Here is an 18,896-nt window from a genome sequence, read left to right on the forward strand (position 1 = left end):
GATTTTTTTTATTTAAAACTTAAAATGTACTTTTCAAATAGGCAAACAATTGTGATTGAAATTTATATAATACAATTCAACAACATTAAGGCCTAAGTAAAATTTATTGAAGTTGAAATACGATATATTGTTGTGATGGCTATTAAATTTCAACATTATAGCTAGAAATAGCTGCCATGCAATTGCCCTTTTGAACCTCTTCCTTTTATGGAATAAAATTGAGAATGGACATGTGTCAAAGAGACAACACAAACAATACATATTTTAATGCTATATAGCCATAATCCAATAGATGTTTATTAAAAACACATCACATTGACAACAAATGTATAATAATGGTATTAAATTTCTACCTATAGGAGTGATATTGTTTTATTAGATTTTAATAATAGTATAACTCTTTGTAATGTAATAAAGTACAAGTTTCCTATAAAACATCTACACAATTCTTACCTTCTCTTCTTCATCTATTGCAAATTTACTTTGTCCTGTGGATTTCAGGTTATCTCGGAAATCTGCTTTATCTTTTGATGTTTTACTAGTTAGTTTTTTAAATCTGAAATTACAAATGGTTATTTTATAATACAGCTAAAGACAAGTATTAACCAGAGTCTAAAAGACTTAAATGTAAGCAATTGTAGCCTCAGTATAGGTTACAGAATGGCCTTTGATTTTTTAATTTTTTAGTTATAAGGAATACAGCTTATCACTTATTAATATAGAATAGTTTTTCTAGCTTTTTGGTATTAAATGCAAACACAATGAAATGGTTAAAGTTAATTATTTTTTTCATAAAAACGAAGATTTTGAAAGATTCCACACATTTATTACTAATATACTTTTACTTACTTGCTTTCTGTTTTGTTGACTTTCTTTAAGACTGGTTTGGCGCTGAAAAGAAAACAATATGTTTGTTATTAGCAGGAAACATACTCTTAAATTATAGATACTAATGTCATAGCGCAATATTGTAGTGTTGCCAGAACATGAATGACTTTTGTAGTAGCACACAAGTCCCCAAGTCCTGACTTCTGTAAGAAGCATGCTCTTTAATTAATTGCAGAAGACTATTAAGGTGAACAACACCAATAGAAAGTCTGTGTATCTGATATACAGTAAAATCTGCAATAAAGGTTAACCATACTCTATTAAGTGAAAATATTTCATGTCAGGTCACCTTCTTCTTGTTTAACTGTAGTTTTGAAGATGCATTTTGCAGTTTTATCCACAATTCATGTATTACCTCTCTTATGCAGTCAGTTGTAATAGGGCTCTTCACGGTTAGTTCGACCATATTGGATAGAGGGCAGATTTTCAGGAGAGAGGTGGAAATAGTATGAAAGTATGGGAAATCCTATGCATGTTTCTAAGCAACTGCTCTGTATAAATAATGTGTTCCCATATTTTCCACACTATTTTTACCTCCATTATGAAAATCTGCCCCCTATCAAATATGGCCGGACTAACCGTGGAGAGCCCTATTGATCCTGAAGTTGATCTTATTCACAGGTTTGACTATATGTTAATTTCATTTTAGTAATTAACCATTTTGTAAAGATGTTTCATATGTTTATTAACAAATGTTTATGTTATTACAGTCTAAAGTACAATCACACATTTTCCCTTTTACAAAAAATGACACAGCTAAGATACTTACCAGAACTAAGACACCAAAAAGATACTGATGTGAAATACACTTGAATGCTTTCATTTACTAAATCTGCACCACTAGTCCATTGTCCCACAATAGTAAAATTTTATAAGGTTCAGGAAGTGTTTGCAAAACTTTGAAAAAATGTTAGAATATTGAGCCTTCTGACTAGTAGTTGGAAACGATTTTGGTGCTGACTGATTACTCCCAAGTTCCCAACAGAAAAAGAATACCATGACTTGATATTTGTACATGTATTATAAAATGACAGTGTGCAGGATAAGAGTTTGTTTATCATAACTAATAAGATACTTACAATTTTCCCTTTGAATCATTTACTTTTAATGTTAATGTGATAATCTGCAATAAAAAAAGATTTATGAAAGCACATTAAAATATAAATATTTTGTTGTTAAAGGCTAAAAGAAGACAGTAAGTTTAATAGCAGTTCAAGATATGATTGCTCTTCAAGGATGTTATTCAGAATCAAATCAAAAATAATTCTTCCTTTGAGTGCTTTGTTTACTTCAAATCTTATTTTACTCAGCAACAAAATGACAGCTTACCTTGCTGAGAGAAATATATTTCATTAAAATATATTATCAAAATTCTTTCTGAAATTTCACAAGTTTGCATTTAAAAGGGGTGTACCTATAACTTTCTCCATTCAGTCTTGACCAAATAATCTAATTTGATTTATATCACCTCATTCATGTTCTACTTTGAGCTCGTTTAATTTGTCTATTGTAAAAGGGCATAATACTAGGACATTGAAAGTTACACCACTTAAATTAATACTTGATCTGTGTTTTGTGGCATTGCGTATAAGTTTCATTACATTTGATTGAGGCAAACTTAAGTTATAGTACAGAAACAAAAATTGAGCAATCTGTCTATTTGTAATCAGGCATAACTCTAGAATTGTTAAAGTAACACCATTAATATTTAAAATGATCAGTCTCCAAACTTTACAAAGGTTATAACTGTAACTAACCTCTTGATCTTGTTTTCTGATTTTCACCTCCCAGTCATACACTTCTTCCTCTAGTTTAGATAATTGTTGATGTAATTGTTTACACAGTTTTACCAAATCACCTTCAATGGAAAACAAAGACGTGAATAACATAGTTCTATAGGGGGTCTTATTTGGGGGTTCTGATTCGGGATCCGCTTACTGTTTTATCAGATTCCCATATCCGGCTTACACTATGTTAGTAAGCAATTATCATTTTTTGGTAATTTCCTGTGTCCCCCTAGACTTCATTTCCCGTTTTCACGGCACAATGAATCTCACGTGTCACGCCTTCGAAAAAATTCGGCAATCCCACGTCACGCTTAGACCCCATTGAGACCCAATCTATAAACATAATGCAAGATTGTTCTTTACTTCATGATTTGAATAATCTGTTTTTTTATAAAAAGAAGAAGATGTGATATGATTGCCAATGAGACATTTGTTCACAAGAAACCAAATGATATAGAAATAATAAAATTAAGAATATGATAACATTTGAATCAGATTACCATGTGGTACAATTTTTAATAGGCTTTCAAAAACAAACACTGCCAGATTAAAATCTTATAATAATTAATTCTATAATTTTAATGAAGTTTCTTGTTGTGATTGAAATTTCAGTCATAGAATATTCTGTACTCATAAATTCAAGTAGTTTCAGTTGAAAATGTTTTTTGAAAAAGTTAACAGATGAGGACAGACACTGACTGACAACCTAAAAATGATTTTACTAATAATTATCTTGTAATTATTAGTTGAAGCTAAAAGGTCACAGTAGAACAAAGAAGGAAATAGTTTACAAAACAATTAAGAAAACAAAAGCACACAGAATAAATAGAAAAGAAAAGATGTTAGAAAAAAACCCAGACATTAAAACAAAGTATTTGTATGATTAATGAAAACTTTCCTGATTTACAGGGGGGTTTCCCACATTAAAGATGTTGACCTCTATAAGCAATAATAGACATTCAAAGGAGTTCATTTAACACAAACTCACTCATCTAAAACCAGAGAACATATAAATGAGGAATGATGATGCTCTGGCTTATACATAATATTATAAAGGGACATAACTTATTAATGGTATAAGTGACTCTACCCACATTCATGCTTGACCTGATTTTTGTGACAATACACCTTATCGCTATTAGTCTACTCGGCCGGCCGACCCAGCCGCTTGACCTTTTCACGCATACAACAATCACTTTTCCATTGTGGCGTCAGATGTTTTGTTTTATGAAGTCAAAATTATAAGTGAACCTGTGTGATATCCAGTAATGGCGGACAAATAGCGATAAGGTGTATAAGCATTATGAATAAGTTTCTTGACAGTTGAATGAGGCAAACTTTAGTAACAGAAATGAAAATCTCAGTAAAAAGGGGACACAACTCTTGAATGGTAATAGTGATGCCACAAAATTCAAACCTGATCAATATTTTGTTGTAATAAGAATTGTCCATAAAATCATAACATTTGGTTGAGTCAAACTTAAATTAGAGAATGGAAATGAAAAATTCAGTAATGTTTTAATCCCCTTAAAACATTCTTGATCTGTGGTAATGAAAAGAACTATAATCTCCAAGATAATCATAAAATGCTAAACAAAGTTTTTTCAGAAACTAGAATATTAAACAAGGATAATTTCAATTCATTGTCAAATATAAGAATGGAAGTAGCTTCGGTAAACAAAGCGAAAGTAGAAATGAAATAAAAAGCTAGTAAAACAAGAGGGAAATCTTGGTCATGCAGCACAACAATGTACCTTCAGCTTTTCCTTCAAGATTTAAATGACCGACACGCTCATTAATATAACGTTCCTTTTCTTCTGCTTTAGCTTTAGCCTCATTACGAAGATCTTCTGCAGCTTTTTGCATAATAAGTTTCTAAAAATAAATGGCAAATTTTCGAAATTGTTTTCAAAGACTTCTCTGGTTCATGCTATTTTGTCATGGTTGAAAACAGTCTTTTTCACTCATTTCAAAAACAACATGCAACATCAAACACAAGACTAGGAGACATTTTGTTTTAGAAACAATAACAAAGGTATTTAACAAGGAAAATAAATATGAATAATCAAGGTCAAACTGATGTTGAAAAAATTTCAAGATATACTTTTTCAAGACAAAACATGCGATGATTGTAAAAAATTGCAAAAGGTCTATTCCAGTAGATAAACTTGAAGAGTGTTGGGACAACCCTCAAATAAACAAATGACTCATGAAGCAAACTATTCCGTTTAAAAGACTGAATTCAAATAATTTCAATATTTCCATCTCTTCCTTCACTCTTTCACTTGGTATGCAACAATTCTTTATGATTTGTATAAAAAAAAATTGAGAATGGAAATATGTATTTATGATTTGAATGTATATCACTCATGAAGAAAAATTAACCTAGCTTTTATTTTGACACCTAACCTGAAAATCATTGAGCATCAACTGTCAATTAGTTTCAAGTAGAGACACCAAATCTGACCTATACCTGTTGTAGTGTTACCAGATTTGATCTCTGTTTGACCTTCAAACTTTGACACTGAAAATCAAAATTGGTCATTCTTTCCTCATAGGAATTATGTATTGGGAAGTAAAATGAAGATTGATTGAAATAATCATAAGGGGAAGATAAAATGAACTATTATTGAGGAAAGTTGCATGATTGGTGGATGTTTGGAACATTCAAAAATGGCACCTCATTATTATCCTTAACTGTCCTCCTCTATCACTGAATTTAATCAAAAGGTTTAATTTTTAAAGTTATTTAGGTTTTAAACCAACTCTTAGATATTTGAATGTTTAAAATAATTCATTACAGGTCAATCTAAATATCTCAATTTATGAGGTCAGAATTTTCTACCCCAGGAACATTTTTAGAATGAAAATTGATTAACAGTTTCATTAAAATCCACACATTTTCTGCCATTTTGGAAAATTTAAAGACACAAGGATAATAACTTGTTGCCCTTGGAATGTACAAACACAATATGGCTACCTTTATCCATGCTCTCAAGGTCATGCAAATGGGTAATTCTTTGTTCTAAAATTCTCTTCTTTTCAGCATTCCAAAACTTTGATCCTTCTTCAATAAAAGTATAGTATGGATCATCTTCATCATCACTTGATGAATAATCATTGTCCTAAATAACATGCAAAATTATGCAAATGATTATGCATTCTCAGGGACAACATGCAAATACAAAATATGTGTTTCTATTGATGTTCAATATCTTAATTAAAATGATTACAAACATGCAAAACAATAAGAATAGCCTAATGCTATGTAGTTAAATTTGTGGAATTCATACATGTTATAATCATTTTTGTGGTGTAATTTCAAGAATCATAACATGCATTTCATCATGCAATAAATGTTTGTGGTATGTTCAAATACAATTGTTACTACTAAATCAATTTAAAATAGAATTATTCTGATAATTTAAGATTACTACAAAGTATTGTCAAAATCTTTAAGGATAATTATTACACATTAAAACAAGTGTTATTGTAAGAAATATTTGAAAATCTTCGTGAAAGAAAACATCATTCATGATTTAGCATATTTTCAGAGCTTTTACTACATCATAACTATGTTTAGACCCTAAAATAACATGAAAGAGCATTATATTTTTTACGAATCACAAGTGCCTGTAAAATTTAAATATAAATGAGCATTATTTTTCTTAATATCTATACATTTATGAATGACAAGTGCCTGTAAGTGAACCTACTTTTAACATCTTTTTCTTCTCTGGAGAGAGACCACCCAGTCCCTTCCTCTTTCCCTTCTTCTTCTTTTGTTGTTCCTCCATTTGTCTGGCTGCCTGGGAACAAAAGGGGCCATAATTTTTCATATAAAATGTTTTGGAATGTTATGCAGATATTTTATATCAAGTTTGATCCCCTTGTTCTTGCAAATGTTACAAAATATAAATTAAAATACTGGAAATTCAAAATTGATTCTTTTGACAAATATGATATTCTTATCTAATGAGAGTTGTCTACCCTTTACACTGTTGTCTTGATAAAGGGCCTTTCTCTAGCTCTAAGGAACAAAAGCAGAAATACAATTCAAAAGATCTTGCCTTTGTATTTTTGACTTTTTATGTTTCTTAATTACCAATATAAATCAGTTAAATCTTTTCTCACTAAAACTTGACTTTTAAATAATATTTGAATCAAACTTGACAAAAAGTTATCATCTCAGAAAAGTTGTGCATGAATCAAATTGTTTGTTTTTAGTATTTTAGTAAATAATGCTATACCAATGAATATAAAATTATTGAAACAATTTTTTCAACATCAGCAGAAAATTCAGAAATCTAAAGCAAGTCTGAGATGACAACAAGACAATGGCTATTCATACACTATCACGTAATCAAAATTTACAAATATGATAAGCCATTGTACAAAAATAATATCTGCATTTTATTTCATTTAAAGAGGCAATGTTTATATTTTTAAACGGTATTTCTAATATATAAAAACCACACAGGATTTAAAACAAGCATGAATTTACGCATTGTACTACATGTATGGAAAACACACATTCAACGAGATTTCTTGAAAAAGTTTATTTTTTACTTTGAATAAATAGTGGTGTGCTGCCATGAGTAGTGATCACAAATTTACATGTATACTGGCGAATTTATAAGTTTATCCATGGTATTTTAATTTGTTTACAAAATAATTCTTTGTAACCATGATATAAATGTATCTGTTGAAGGTCATACTTTGACCTACAATTGGTAAATTTATTCACATCTTGACTTTCATTAACAATCATACCACATCTTCTTATTTTTTATATATATATAAAGCAAAAGTATTCTCTTATCAATTATTGTCAAATAATCTGCACAAAAGAGCTCATCTTCTTAAGTTTTATACAAGGTCTTGAAAGTAAAACTTATGACAGTAATTTTTTTTTTAGGTTAACAATAATCATAATTAAGGTGGTACCCAACACTTTCACTAAAATTAATCTTGCTTGTTTAATTTTCATAACATTTTGACGATGTATTACTTTGACCCTTTAACAAAAATATAAAAATTTCAAAAATTTTGAACCAACCGTTTTGTCAGAAAAATTATACTGGTTATATAGTAGTTTGATATACACCAATTGCGATCATTGAGAAGCTTAATATTCCCTTTACAACACAACATAACTAAAACATTTAGCTGACTTTGCAGAGTTATCTCCCTGTAGTGTTAGGTACCACCTTAAAATGTATTTATATAAAGTGACTTATATAGTAAAACTCAAGTGTAACAGACAGTGGACAACAAATTTAATTTCTGATGGGCTTTGTTCCAACTCAAAATACTTTGACTGGTGGAATAAAATCATTTACAACAAACAATTACCCAGATACAATACACACACATTTGGTCACATGGATACACAACATGTATAAGAGGTAATAAGCTATCTACTAAACATTTATCTAAACTGGTCCTACAACAAATGCTGGACCTTGGGGTAACAGATTTGAGATAAGAAAACACTGTTCATTCGGATTCTATTTCACAACTCTATTCTACACAACAAACAGAATCAGAATAAACATTGCCACTTTGCTTTTTTGTCTTTGCAGTTTTGAGGGAGGAGGAGGGGTCCTAATCCCGAAATTGCAGGACTTAAAACATGAAATCCTGAAGTTCTGCATGAATTTAAAGAAATTTAAATCCCGACATAAAGAATCGCTGATCCTGAAAAGATCAAATCTCGAAATCCTGAGCTTAAAAACACCAAAATACGACTTCCCTAAAAAGGTTCTTCCCCCCTCCCCCCTCAGTATTGTTGCTGTATATTGGGTATTTGAAAATTTCAAACGCAAATACAAAGAATTATCAATACAGAAATACCATACAAGTATTCTCTGTTTATTTCAAAGTTTAAAAGATGACAGGAATAAATGGGTCTTTCCTATCCCACATACAAAATAGGTTTTAAAATCACCTAACTTCTGGTCATAGGTATGACTCAAAATGCACACTTTTTGTGTGTGACATTTTGCTAAGTTAAGATCAATCAAAAGTTTTCTGACTTACCTCCTCACGTTCTCTTTCCTCTGCCTCTTGTCTTTCTCTCTCTAATCTCTCCTCCTCTTCCTGAAATAGTCAATTAAAAAATGATGCATCTCAATTTTTAAACTTTGCAAATAGTAATTGAGGAAGAAATAATTTTCTCTAGCCTGATTATCATATTTTAAAATGTTTTACATTATTCATCCATGGACATCAAAAACATCAGAATCAAGTTTACTTTCAAGATTAAACACTCTGTAATGTTTCCTAGTGATGAAGTATAAATTCATTTCACCAGTGCCACTATTGGAGCAGGAGCTGCTTACTCTCCCAGAGCACCCAAGTTCACCAGTGCCACTATTGGAGCAGGAGCTGCTTACTCTCCAGAGCACACAAGTCCACCAGTGCAACTATTGGACTATTGGAGCAGGAGCTGCTTACTCTCCCAGAGCACCCAAGTTCACCAGTGCCACTATTGGAGCAGGAGCTGCTTACTCTCCCAGAGCACACAAGTTCACCAGTGCCACTATTGGAGCAGGAGCTGCTTACTCTCCCAGAGCACCCAAGTTCACCAGTGCCACTATTTGAGCAGGAGCTGCTTACTCTCCCAGAGCACCCAAGTTCACTAGTGCCACTATTGGAGCAGGAGCTGCTTACTCCCCCAGAGCACCCAAGTTCACCAGTGCCACTATTGGAGCAGGAGCTGCTTACTCTCCCAGAGCACCCAAGTTCACCAGTGCCACTATTGGAGCAGGAGCTGCTTACTCTCCCAGAGCACCCAAGTTCACCAGTGCCACTATTGGAGCAGGAGCTGCTTATTCTCCCAGAGCACCTTAGTTCACCAGTGCCACTATTGGAGCAGGAGCTGCTTACTCCCAGAGCACCTAAGTTCACCAGTGCCACTATTGGAGCAGGAGCTGCTTACTCTCCCAGAGCACCTAAGTTCACCAGTGCCACTATTGGAGCAGGAGCTGCTTACTCTTCCAGAGCACCCAAGTTCACTAGTGCCACTATTGGAGCAGGAGCTGCTTACTCTCCCAGAGCACCTAAGTTCACCAGTGCAACTATTGGAGCAGGAGCTGCTTATTCTCCCAGAGCACCTAAGTTCACTAGTGCCACTATTGGAGCAGGAGCTGCTTACTCTCCCAGATCACCCAAGTTCACCAGTGCCACTATTTGAGCAGGAGCTGCTTACTCTCCCAGAGCACCTAAGTTCACCAGTGCCACTATTGGAGCAGGAGCTGCTTACTCTCCCAGAGCACCTAAGTTAACCAGTGCCACTATTGGAGCAGGAGCTGCTTACTCTCCCAGAGCACCTAAGTTCACCAAACAGGAGCTGCTTACTCTCTCAGAGCACCTAAGTTCACCAAACCTGTTTTGATCATGTTTGTATTGCTCAATTTTTAGTACTTGGTTAACTGTTGTTAGTCTATTAATCTTTTTTTTTTTAATTTTGTAATGGTTTTGTTATCTTTCCTTTACATTTGGTTTTTGCATTGCCCTTTGGAATCCTCCCCTTTTTTGACAGACATAACTTTTAATTTTGTCTGTGAGTAAAGTAGAAGGTTAATTACGAATATTTTTTACCAACTGAGTTATATGTCCTTTTCTTTAAATATTATATCAAAAATTTCTAAGAAGTTCTCAGTATTATTGGAAAATTCCTAATCTTCACCAAGTAACTCACAAACTTATCAAATTCTTACATAAGCAAAGAGCAAACAAGTTACTCAAAATCTACTGTTATGGTGATTGGCTAATGATATTTATTGAAGTAAATAATTGCCAATTACCTAGGTAACTCAGGCCCAGATAAATGACTTCATAATGCAGTATTATTTTACCTTGCAAGTCACATATAATATCTAAATAAACAATACATATAATCTCTTAACAAATATAATATTAAATCATCACTTTTTCAGATTGTCATTTAACCTTACCGCTTTTGCAGAACTTCTCCGTCGCCAACTGTCTGGCCGAGGTTGAGGATCTGACTGATTCTCCTAAGAACAATTACATGCACATGCTTTTATTATATAATGAAAACATTCATTCAAATTACAGAAACAAATTGTTTTTTTAGAATAAGAATGTTATGACGACAGTGCAGATTATCAATCTCTGTGTTTTAAATGAGAAATTCACACTGGGTGTAAATAGGATTTACATGCAATTACAGAAGTCAGGATGCAAACATAATTGTTTAAACAGAAAATAATATTCATGCCATTTTATTACCCATACAAATGCACCTGAAATGAATAACATGACTGCTGATTTTCTATGGAGTATGATTTCTATTAACAGATAATTATTTTAACCTACAATTAAATGAAACTGTCAAAATTTCAAGTCTTTTATTTTAATGGCACATATTTTTTAAATATATTTCAAATTTGCCAGATCAGCCTTAAATTGAAAACAGCACTGAAATTAAATTAGTTTTACTCATATATAAGACTTTTTATATCAAATATCATAATTGAATTCTTAATCAAAATTGATTCAAATAAGAATCGTTCTTACTTTGTTACTCTCAACAGATGATGTAGACAACGGTCTTGTCCTAGATTCTGGCACTGCAGGAAGTGCAGTTACTGTTTCTACGGAAGATTGTGATTTACGAAGCCATCGATCCGTAACTTTAGGAACTGAATGTCTATTTGTAGATCTTTGTTCTGGAATGTCACTTGAATTGACCGATTCTTCTGTATTTGCTGACCACTGGCGTTTAAGCAAGGACATATCTTTATTTGTTTGGATGGGTAATGTAGCACTTTTAATAATCTTATCTGGCTTTTCGTTTCTATTATGGTCAAATTTAGATGTCAATCGTTCTATCTTATCTCCCTTTTTATTTAGATCGTACTCAACACTAACACTCATAGACTTAGATAACCATGATTGAGTTTTTGATGGAGTTTTCTTAGTTTCTACAGCTGAATTCCAGCGATCTAAGATATGTTTCTTGCTGTCTTTCTCTGAGATAGGCTTTTCCTAAACAGTGAATAAATAACCAAGAAATCAAAATAGACAATCTAGATTTTTTTTCAAATGTTTATAAATGAATTAAATTTAAGAATTATTTTTTCAAAGTGTAATTAGTATCAAGGATTCAATACCTTAGTTAATACAGTTAAATTCTACTATGTTTTATTGTTTTAAATCTCATTTAAATGTAAGTTGATTGGAGAAAGTGTATTTCAAGGTGCAGAATCAATAAACTGTACACTTATTAAAACCCTTCATTTGAAGCAAAAATGACCATTTTTAAAATATTCTACATTAGTTTTACTTTCCTTTCGGTTATACAACACCTAATAAATTAAGCTGTCTTTACTGTTCAAACTTAAAGCTCAGAGAATTCCTGATGAAGGATAATCCAGGCATGTACAAAGCAAGTACACCTTTCTCTGATTTGAAACATACACTGTGGTTTTAAAAAAAAATCCACAATCAAAGTATTTAACAAAAAAAATTCCTTCAATATTTTACGTACATGTATCATGTGTATCTACTGTGGATTATTTTTATTTGTTGGATATCAATTTTGTGGGTAGAGGTGAATCATGAATGAAATGATCATTGAATAACAAATTATCTACAGGCTTATATGCAGACATCGGCAAAACCACAAAATTATATATTCATGAACATTCAAGTTGTCCCTAATCCACGAAAATTGGTACCCGCAAAAATAAATGAATCCTCAGTATTTTGTGTAACTTTTTTCTTTTATTACACAGTGGACAAAACTAATATTTATAGCTAATTAAATTTTGATGTCTTACATTTAAATGACTTTCACTGGCACTGAGTCTTCCTAAGGAACTCCTAGAATTTTCTGTGTTAGTTTTATCTTCAAACTGAAAACGTAACAGTGATACAGAAATTGGCTTTTGTTCTGACCAACACAAATATTCTGGTGTAAAAAAAAGTCAGACTTAGAAATATATACTTGCCACTGATCTTTATGTATCATTTTTACCCAGTCTTTTAAAATTATTTTTTTACCATCGAATCATTGAAAAATATCTATTTACAGTAAAAGAAAGTAGAATTCTTTATGTGTTTGTTTTACTGTTTTCTGGTTTTTTTTTTGTTTTTTTTTATCTAGCTCTTTGATTACTGATTTTGCATTTTGTTTAAATTACTTAAATCTTATATAAATCCCTTTTCTTTACAAAAAGACCTTTGCTGTCATCCTCCTCCCAAATAAAAAATGTAAATGATAGTGGCTTACTTTCTTTTGTATATCTTTGAGTCTAGAAGCACCAGGGGAGATAACCTTGGCTTGGTAAGCAGCCAAATCTTTTTTAGTTTCCTAGAATATTATCATTGTATGTTTTTAAATGACATAACAAGTGTACTGCTAGAATAAAGTGACAGAATAGTGTATGTATAATATTTTAAAATTTAATCAATTATAACCATTTTAAAAAAAAATAATTAAAAACTGTAATTTGACCATGTACTGAAACATAACTAAACTGTAAAAAAATATATAATTTTTTAATAAAAAAAATTCCAAACTTCTTATTGCATAACTTCAAATATCCTGACAATCCTTTTATGTTTTCATCTGTAATTTAAATACCTGCTGTAAGTCTTTTGTTTGTTGTTTTATTTCAAATTTCTTCCATTTTTCATGCACTGGGGATTTGTCCTCTAAAGACGTATGTCCCGTCTACATTAAATTAAAGGAAAATCCCTTTATAATGAATATCTGTTTTAACTGTTCTTTTTTTTTGCATAAATCAATGTTAAATAATCTAAGAGTATAGAAAAAGATTTAAAAAAAAAAGTTATTGGGTTTATTTTAAACTTTTCTACATTAACATTTAATAATATGTCTCTACGAAAAAACTGTTGCATTGGACAACAATAAGATTTTAAGCTTTGAATATTTAATGATCTCTTTTATATAGATTACTTACTACTTTTTTACTAAAATTCAGACTCCTTGACAATTCGTTATGATCCCCATTCACATGACCTTCAACTTTTTCTTCAAAAAATGATTTTAATTTCCCACATTTTCCATCTTCCGCTGTTCGTAATGAATATTCAGTAAGTGAACGCCTAACTGGTTCCTTAGGTGATAATTTTTTTCCTCGTTCATCAGACTTCTTACGAACAGAAGTGACACCATTAGAAGTCCCATTCCACCCTTCTTCCTCCAGTAACAAATCATTTTCATTTTCTAAACTTTTAAGCCTTTTTAGCTGTTCATCAATCTTTCTCTCGTGATCGTCATGGTCCTTTTGTTGAGCACGAGACCTCTTATCATTTTCGTCCATATCTGATTCAGAGTCTGTCTCTTCACTGCTCTCTTCTTCCTTTTTTCAACACATGCAAAAATCAACAAACCATGCAACATCAAAACACAACACTTCTATGTATAAATATTAAGGAAATGTTCATGCAATTATTTAGTCATTCTAAAGAGGGACATTTTCTTTTTTTTTTTTTTATTCTGTGTATTTTTTTATATAAGGTCATACATTATTGAAATTATCAAATAATGCATTACATGTATTCACAACAAAAATTACATGCTATCGATCAAAGATTACATTATATGTTACCTTCCTCATCCTGCACATCATCGTTCATTCTAGATTTCTATTGTTACCTCCCTCGACTAAAGCATATATCTCTTCTGCCCTGGATACGTTCCTAAACATTTTATAGTAGCTCTTAAAACTTATTCCCTCATTGCCTTTTAATTCTCTACACTTTCCAAAATGGCCTATCAATACTTTTGTTCCTTTCCCCAACCCTTTAACATACCCTTTTCCTTTGTTCCTCCTCTTCCCTCTGTCTTCTTTCTTCGTCCTCTCGTCGTCTTCTATCTTCCTCCTCTTGTTGCCTACGTCTTGTCTCCTCTGCTGCCTGTCGTTGTCTCTCAGCTTCTTCCTCTTCTTCCCGTCGACGACTTTCTTCTTCTTCGGCGTTGTTGTTTACCTGTGGTTGTGATTCTTGTTCTGGTTCTGGTTCTGGAACTGAAACTGGTGCACTGTCAGTTTCCTGTTAAAAAAAATATCATTTATCATGGATAAAATCTTTATGTTTACGGTAACATTCTGAACACAGTCTTTTATTGAAAATGTAATGAGTCAAAACCATACTTAAGACAATATTAATTCAAGAGTACTTTCCAAGTGAGACAAAAACTCTTGGGTCAAAAACTCATCTTTTTAACTGCTGGTATTGTGTACTGTTCTAGCTTACATTTTAATTGGTGAATACTTTCATAATAGCATTTAACTAAATAAAAGAAAATAGTTCCTCTGAAATATACTTAGTTGTTTGTTTTGTACAGTATATTTCTGTTGATTGATAACATTTCTACATACAAATGAAAAGGCATCCTTAAAAAAAAAGTAGTCCATCCTGAACAATTCTCCTTTTAGTTTTCACAATTGGTCTAGCATACTATTCAATAAAAGCGTGATGTTATTTTTGTCTGGACAGCAATAAACCCTATTCCAATTGAGATTTCTGAGGAAAAACTAGTTTACTTTTTTTTTTATAACAGTATAGAGTAAAACAATTTTACATTGAAGCACCTCAAGAAGCAGACTGAAGCATTTCCTTATTACACATGGCATATCTAAAACTAAAGTGGCATGTATAATGCAGAATCTACATTTTCATGCATTTTTTTTGTGAATTGTAATAAGAATAATTATGCTAAAGCATTTGCTATATCTTTGAATGAATAAGTTTGAATTACAAAGCCTAAGAACTAAGTAATAATGACATCTAGATTATACTATTTTGAACTGGAAATTTGCTTCCCATTTCATATATTTAACTATTATCTATCTACCTTGGCAAAGCTGGCATTCCTTTTACGTATTTCAATTAAATGAGTGCATCACATGCAGCCGACAAAACAGGGGCTTTATAAGGAAAATTTCAGTAAAATTAGGAATTCTATCTCATGAATCAAGACTGAAGTACTAAATAACAATTTAAAGATTTTTTTTTTTGGGGGGGGGGGGGGGGTTCAAAACAGTGAATTAAAAATGAACACAAGTGAATAAGAAGGAGAGATAGAGGAATTGACAGAATGTGAGCTAGGAACTGTAGAATGAAAAGAAAGGACAGCTTCAATTTAGATATTTGAAAACTGAATGTGGAAGGAATGGACTTAGTCAATATTGACTATAAGACATTGATGAATTGATCATTACTGATGATCATCTGGCTGTAAGGTCAAGGTTAGTAGTACATATATGTTAAGACATGTATCCATGGCAACAGGCTCTATCTAAATGTTTACCTCCTCTTCACCCCGTCGTCTACGTGAGCGTGTACTTGTTACTTCCTGTTAATGAACACACATGAAGACACACAATGAACATGAATATGATACAAACAAATAAATGAACCAGTGTTCATGGTTTAGCATATATATTGGGCTGTTCCATTTAAACATTCATTATCTATTCTATTTTATTTATCAGCCTCCTTTGCCAAAACCACTTTTGAATCACAAAATAATTATTCTAATGGGGCAGTATCCAAAGAAAAAAATGCATGATTTTGTTTGAAGGCAGTATTTTTTCTCTCTCACAAAAACAGAAAAACAAAAGTTTTTCCTTTTTTGAAAAAAATGCTTTAGAAGGGGAGATAACTCAGATAATTTTGTAATAAGTAGTAAACTTATCTGTTTAACTGTTTTGTTATGGTATATAGCGGGAAAAATTGAAAAGAATTATAAAATCTCTTTTAATCACTTTACTTTCTAAAAATATTTGATACACACTACCCACTCAAACATGTCAAACTTTTCAAAACTTTGTCACTTTTGTAAAACAGGTCCATCCTAACAAATATGGGTATTTGTACAACCTGTAGCTTGAAAAAAATCAAAGTTCCCTATACTTTATAATATATTTATTCTAGAGAGCACAACATAACAACAATTTCACAGTAGTATGAAATAAAACTGTCATTTTATTTCATAAAGTCCTATTCTACCTAAAAATTGGATCAAAATCAACTTGAAATAATCAAATATTAATTGAATACTAAATAAAAAAATAAGATGAGATTGTCAATTATCATGATTATGATAATGAAGTGAAATAAAATATTTTTACTCCCAATATTCTAGTTCTGATTTGCATTGTAATGTTTGTGTTATGAGAAGTCTGCACCCTGTTCCTGACAATTTACTACTCGAACTTGTATTATTTTATATCCGATAAATAAAGGAGCCATGAAAAGGTCTGTAAGATTGCAATGAAATCTTACTTCTGTGGCTGATGTGTCGATGTCGTCCTCTGTGCCACGCCTTCTTCGGTTTCTGCGTGAGGAAGTGTCTTCTGAGGGTGTTTCCGTCTCACCAGATCTAAAAAAAATATGAAGATTTATAAATTAAACTAACGTTTAGAATTTTACTTCAATCAATCAGTCATGTTAGTGATATTATTTGTTTGTCTCAATTCACAGTATACAATTTGTATTTTTTTTTTGTATACCTGGTAAACATGCAAATGATGGCATATTTAGTCACTGCAAATTGTTTTTTAAATCTCACTATCAAAAATCAAATTAAAATTCAATTTTGTATGCTTTAGTCAGCTATTAATCTATATAGTAGTAAAATTTCTTAATATTTCACTTCAAAATAGAAAGATCTAAATCATGTATATTCTTCAATTGATACAGCCAAGATGACAAAATGGATTTCACCAATTATAACAGATAGTATATGACAACACTGAAGTCACATAGTACTATTTGAATAAAGTGGTTATTTCATAATAGATTCACCAGCTGGCAAATGTTTTGCTGATGGAAATGACTAAAACATACATAATTGACATGGAGGATGCTTAACAAGGAGGAAATAAAACTGAAATAGGGTATGTCTGATGGTTGAAAGTCTGATGCATGAAAACTAGAATGTCAAAAAACATGCAGTGATAAACAATTCACACATTGTGTAGGTGTAATCTTTTTCATTCTGATCGATTCTCCTCTCTGTTATACCCTAAATGCCACATGTTTTCATTCGTAGTCGTGTAGTTTTCTACTTTTGTTTTCTGTGATATATCTTACCCTTTACACATGTACACATAGTTTCGGAAAACATATAACAACAATGTATTTATACACTACAACATCAAGTCTTGCCTTAATCTTTGTTCTCGACGTTCCTTGCGACGACGTTCTAACTCATCTTCTCCATTTAATGTACTAAAACCGGCAGCTCTGAATTAGTGGTGAAAAAAAGACACTCTGGTTAAATCAAAACTCAAACAAAACATTCTAAAGGAATGGTAATTATAATCAAATCAAACCATGGAAGCTACAAGTTTCTTAATTTATTACAAAACTTAATGTTAGAAGGGAGATAACTCTAACTTGTTTACAGGAATTTAGGTAAACTTGGAGCTTTCATATAAATCAAATTGTATAAATTTCAGTTGTGAATTCAAAAAGTCATGGGAATTCATAATTTCTTAATGTTATTTCATAATGCATATTTTTTAATTTATATATCATTTCTTGAACAAAATAAAACTCTATAGCTACATGACTTTTTGACTTTTCACAACTGAAAAACTGAAAAACAGAAATTTTGTAATTTAAATCCACTCTAGAAAATTTCCATGCAAAAAGAAAAAGTATATATCTCAAAACTTATCATATTCTATTATATAGTTTCTTTTCAATTGGGTAAGTATGAGATCAAATATCACACTTCTATTTTGTACATAAACATGAAAGATATTGCAAATTACAATTATTATTATATTCGGTTGTTTTTTTGTTCGTTTTTTGTTTTTTGGAGGGGAGGGGAGGAGGGGTCATAAATATATATTGATGGTATTCCCTTTCATTTATAAGTAAATGGTTTGACATTTTTGGGAATGTAACATTTTAATAAATTTGTAGGATATCTATAAATGCTGAAATTGTTTTTACCCCTATTCATTTGATATTATCTAAATTATTCGTTTGTTAGTTTCAAAATATATATGATTTTGATAGAATATTGGTAGGGAATGAAACTATTCTTCCCTTCTGTCAATCTTACATGTTATATAAACTTAAACTGCAAAATAAATTTTGTAATTTAGTGTTGAAATGGTAAATAAATATAAACAAGGATTCCTGTTGGCATGTTAGAAACATGTATCACCTGTTTTAATTATAGGGCAGAATATTCTACAAAAC

At 31.4% G+C, this 18,896-nt stretch overlaps 1 protein-coding gene across 13 annotated transcripts in view; it reads right to left on the reverse strand.

The window, feature by feature from the left end:
- The window catches only part of LOC134685285 (trichohyalin-like), a 53,843-nt gene that overhangs the window by 3,095 nt on the left and 31,852 nt on the right, over positions 1–18,896 (reverse strand). For 5 of the 13 annotated variants that reach the window (XM_063544895.1, XM_063544894.1, XM_063544900.1 and 2 more), the window contains 17 exons: positions 17,850–17,927; positions 16,965–17,061; positions 15,988–16,032; positions 14,490–14,726; positions 13,634–14,035; positions 13,294–13,383; positions 12,940–13,020; positions 12,488–12,562; positions 11,223–11,693; positions 10,637–10,699; positions 8,718–8,777; positions 6,392–6,484; positions 4,430–4,550; positions 2,646–2,746; positions 1,968–2,011; positions 850–891; positions 454–556 (listed from right to left, as the gene is read on the reverse strand). In XM_063544895.1, coding sequence (XP_063400965.1) covers positions 454–556; positions 850–891; positions 1,968–2,011; positions 2,646–2,746; positions 4,430–4,550; positions 6,392–6,484; positions 8,718–8,777; positions 10,637–10,699; positions 11,223–11,693; positions 12,488–12,562; positions 12,940–13,020; positions 13,294–13,383; positions 13,634–14,035; positions 14,490–14,726; positions 15,988–16,032; positions 16,965–17,061; positions 17,850–17,927 — 2,203 coding nt within the window. Of the gene's footprint in view, positions 1–453; positions 557–849; positions 892–1,967; positions 2,012–2,645; positions 2,747–4,429; positions 5,801–6,391; positions 6,485–8,717; positions 8,778–10,636; positions 10,700–11,222; positions 11,694–12,487; positions 12,563–12,939; positions 13,021–13,293; positions 13,384–13,633; positions 14,036–14,489; positions 14,727–15,987; positions 16,033–16,964; positions 17,062–17,849; positions 17,928–18,896 lie in introns of those variants that run through there. The other 8 variants (XM_063544902.1, XM_063544901.1, XM_063544896.1 and 5 more) reach the window with 7 other exon arrangements.

Source organism: Mytilus trossulus, chromosome 9 (genome assembly GCF_036588685.1).
Source record: "Mytilus trossulus isolate FHL-02 chromosome 9, PNRI_Mtr1.1.1.hap1, whole genome shotgun sequence".
Classification (NCBI taxonomy): domain Eukaryota; kingdom Metazoa; phylum Mollusca; class Bivalvia; order Mytilida; family Mytilidae; genus Mytilus; species Mytilus trossulus.